General features: G+C 43.9%; 1 protein-coding gene across 1 annotated transcript in view; it reads left to right on the forward strand.

The window, feature by feature from the left end:
* Positions 1 to 4,157, forward strand: part of LOC123980742 (E3 ubiquitin-protein ligase UBR2-like) — a 32,210-nt gene extending 28,053 nt beyond the window's left edge. The window contains exons 20-22 of the mRNA XM_046065272.1: positions 1,964 to 2,262; positions 2,795 to 2,896; positions 2,988 to 4,157. Of these exons, the coding sequence (XP_045921228.1) occupies positions 1,964 to 2,262; positions 2,795 to 2,896; positions 2,988 to 3,129 (543 nt within the window). The 3' untranslated portion in view covers positions 3,130 to 4,157. The remainder of the gene's footprint in view (positions 1 to 1,963; positions 2,263 to 2,794; positions 2,897 to 2,987) is intronic.

The raw sequence follows: 4,157 nt of genomic DNA on the forward strand, positions 1-4,157 counted from the left end.
CTCACTACTTTACACTGTTATACAAGCTGCACGCTCACTACTTTACACTGTTATACAAGCTGCACGCTCACTACTTTACACTGTTATACAAGCTGCACGCTCACTACTTTACACTGTTATACAAGCTGTACGCTCACTACTTTACACTGTTATACAAGCTGCACGCTCACTACTTTACACTGTTATACAAGCTGCACGCTCACTACTTTACACTGTTATACAAGCTGTACGCTCACTACTTTACACTGTTATACAAGCTGCACGCTCACTACTTTACACTGTTATACAAGCTGCACGCTCACTACTTTACATTGTTATACAAGCTGCACGCTCACTACTTTACACTGTTATACAATACTTTACACTGTTATACAAGCTGCACGCTCACTACTTTACACTGTTATACAAGCTGCACGCTCACTACTTTACACTGTTATACAAGCTGTACGCTCACTACTTTACACTGTTATACAAGCTGCACGCTCACTACTTTACACTGGAGCAAAGTGTCATTTCTTCAGTGTTGTCACATGAAAAGAGACAATCAGATATTTATAAAGATGTGAGGGGTGTACTCACTTTTGTGAGATACTGTACACATTTAAATATGAAGACCAACAAGTATGCAGTGTGTATACACAATATACACACTATACACACAAAATACACATTATACACACTGTACACAATCTATAGTATACACACTATCTGTGCTTTACCTGTTCGTTTTACCTTTGCCTTATACTTGTGCTTTACATTTACATTTATTCATTTAACTGATGCTTTTTGTCAGAGGTCACACGCCTCTGGAGCAACTAGGTGTTAAGTGTCTTGCTCAGGGACACATTGGTGGATGTTTCACAGTGGGTAGTTAAACCCAGGTCTGTCACACAACAGGCATGCGTCTTATCCACTTCCCCATCACCACCCGCTTTACTTGTGTGTTTTACCTGTGCGTTTTACCTGTGTTTTACTTGTGCTTTACCTGTGTTTTACTTGTGCTTTACCTGTGTTTTACTTGTGCTTTACCTGTGCTTTACCTGTGTTTTACCTGTGTTTTACTTGTGCTTTACTTGTGCTTTACCTGTGCTTTACTTGTGCTTTACCTGTGCTTTACTTGTGCTTTACCTGTGCGTTTAACCTGTGTGTTTTACTTGTGCTTTTTACCTGTGCGTTTTACGTGTGCTTTACTTGTGCATTTTACGTGTGTTTGTACGTTTTACGTATTCTTTACCTGTGTGCTTTACCTGTGCGTTTTACTTGTGCTTTACCTGTGTGCTGTACCTGTGGGTTTTACATGTGCTTAACTTGTACGTTTTACTTGTGCTTTACCTGTGTGCTTTACTTGTGCTTTACCTGTGGGTTTTACGTGTGCTTTACCTGTATGCTTTATCTGTGTGCTTTACTTGTGCGTTTTACGTGTGCTTTACTTGTACGTTTTACTTGTGCTTTACCTGTGTGCTGTACCTGTGGGTTTTACGTGTGCTTAACTTGTGGGTTTTACGTGTGCTTAACTTGTGGGTTTTACGTGTGCTTTACCTGTGTGCTGTACCTGTGGGTTTTACGTGTGCTTTACCTGTGTGCTGTACCTGTGGGTTTTACGTGTGCTTTTTACGTGTGCTTTACCTGTGTGCTGTACCTGTGGGTTTTACGTGTGCTTTTTACGTGTGCTTTACCTGTGTGCTGTACCTGTGGGTTTTACGTGTGCTTAACTTGTGCGTTTTACCTGTGTGCTTTACTGGTGCTTTACCTTTGCTTTACCGGTGCTTTACATGTGTTTTACCTGTGCGCTTTACTTGTGCTTTACCTGTGCGCTTTACATTTATTCATTTAGCTGACGTTTTTTTCCAAAGCGACTTACAGTTGCTATAAATGTCAGAGGTCGCACGCCTCTGGAGCAAGTAGGGGATAAGTGTCTTGCTCAGGGACACGTTGGTAGATGTGTCACAGTGGGGAGTTGAACCACACCAAAGGCATGCGTCTTATTCACTGCACCATCACCACCCGCTTTACTTGTATGTTTTACCTGTGCGTTACCTGTGGGCTATATCTGTGTTTTACCTGCGTGTTACCCCTGTGTTACCTGTGCAGGTGTCCGCGGTCAGGAGGAGACAAGTCTCGGGCTCCCACCCTGTGTCTGGTCTGTGGCTCTATGTTGTGTTCTCAGAGTTACTGCTGTCAGACGGAGGTGGACGGAGAGGACGTAGGAGCCTGCACCGCCCACACCTTCACCTGTGGAGCCGGCCTAGGCCTCTTCCTCAGGTAACACACCTGTACTCTGCTGAAGTACTGCTGCTACTACTACTTGACTCGTTGTTGTACTTGTACTGTGCCGTTGTACTTTACTGTGAACGTGTTAGCGTAGCATAGCCCTGATCAAGCCACACTCCATTCAGAAAACATTTGTTGTCATCTTGCTAACAGACCTGACAAAGTATGATGTATGTACTTGTGTGTGTGTGTGTAATATAAATAAATATATATATATGTGTGTGTGTATATATATATATATATATATATATATATATATATATATATATATATATATATATATATATATATATGTGTGTGTAAAAATCAGCTCATGATATTTCATCATCAGTTTGATACTTTTATTGCAATTAAATCACAAGAGGTTTGTTTTGGGTTCAAACAGCAGTGGTGATGGTGGGTTGGGTTTATGAAAGCGAAAGGATTAAATTAGCGTTTGGTCTGAGTGCAGTTATATTACTGCTACTGTGGGTACTTTTACTGCTACTGAGCGTACTGTGTGTGTGTGCGTGTGCGTGTGCAGGGTCAGAGAGAGCCAGGTGTTGTTTGTTGCAGGTAAAACAAAGGGCTGTTTCTATCCTCCTCCGTACCTGGACGACTACGGAGAGACGGACCAGGGCCTCAAGTAGGTGTTCACACACACATCATACAGGTGTTTGTTTACCTCTGTGTTAACGTGTGTGTTTACCTGTGTGTCCACCTGTGTGTCCCTGCAGGCGGGGGAACCCCCTCCATCTGTGTTCTGAGCGTTACAGGAAGATCGAGCGTCTGTGGCGTCAGCACGGCGTCGCTGAGGTCATCGGCCACGCTCAGGAGGCCAATCAGACGCTGGTCGCCATCGACTGGCAGCACCTGTGATGTTTGGCTCCGCCCTCTCCGCGCTCAGACAGACGGCCCTGCTTTCGGCTGTCTGTATTTGCCCCTCCCCTTTTTAACAACGACTCCCTCCTCTCAGCCAATCAGCTTCCTGCGGTCCCGCGCTGAACTCAGACCAGCTTTCAGGGATTTCTTCAGGACGTTTGGTTTCTGCTTCAGGGTGGCGCCTGACCTTTGACCTCTGACCAATCAGAGAGAGGCAATAAAACTCCATCCTCCACTCCTGCTCGCAGACAAGAAGTCAGAAACCTTTGTTTTTTCAGTTTCTTCAGATTTGTGCTTTAGTTTGAGGAGATTTCTGCAGGAACACGACAGGAAGTGACCAGTGTGAAGCCCCGCCCACCTGGACAGGTCGCCTCACGCTGGTTTATCTTTAATTTATAATGCATTTAACTTCGGTTTGCTCGGCATGATGGAAAAAAGAGCCTGTTCACCAGGAGTGTGAGCAGGTATGAAATGAGAAGATCAGAGAACTTGACCACGACTCCCAGGGTGCTGAATAGGCTGAATAAAACACCCAGCCGCTGAGGCTCATGGGTATTGTTGTGATTGGAGACAGAACATACACCTGTTTGGCAGTGACATCAGCCAGGTGAGTCTCTTATTGTGAAATCTTCTTCCTGTCTCGGTTTAATCTCCTGCCGTCGCCATGACAACAGCTCGTCATGGAGGATCGATGAGGGGGATCAGTAATAATCATCGTTGTGTCTTATTAGAACATATCAGAGCACGTATTGATCAGCGTTTAACCTTTAAAGGGAGCTGTGTGATGTCACTTCCTGTTACACTGCGTTGAGTTGTGGTTGTTTTTTATGAGACGAGCAGAAACATTATTTATTTATTTATTAGTTTTCTTTAACAGCTGAGCGGTCTCCTTCAGTCTTTGTTTTCTCGGGCGCTGTCAGCACGCCGCCGCCTGACCTGCGTCTCACTGTTAATATGTGAATTCTTGTATAAACCAGGAAATGTACAATATTGTATAAGAATAACCAATAAAAACTCTAAAAGCA

Source organism: Micropterus dolomieu, linkage group LG12 (genome assembly GCF_021292245.1).
Source record: "Micropterus dolomieu isolate WLL.071019.BEF.003 ecotype Adirondacks linkage group LG12, ASM2129224v1, whole genome shotgun sequence".
In the NCBI taxonomy this organism is placed as follows: Eukaryota; Metazoa; Chordata; class Actinopteri; order Centrarchiformes; family Centrarchidae; genus Micropterus; species Micropterus dolomieu.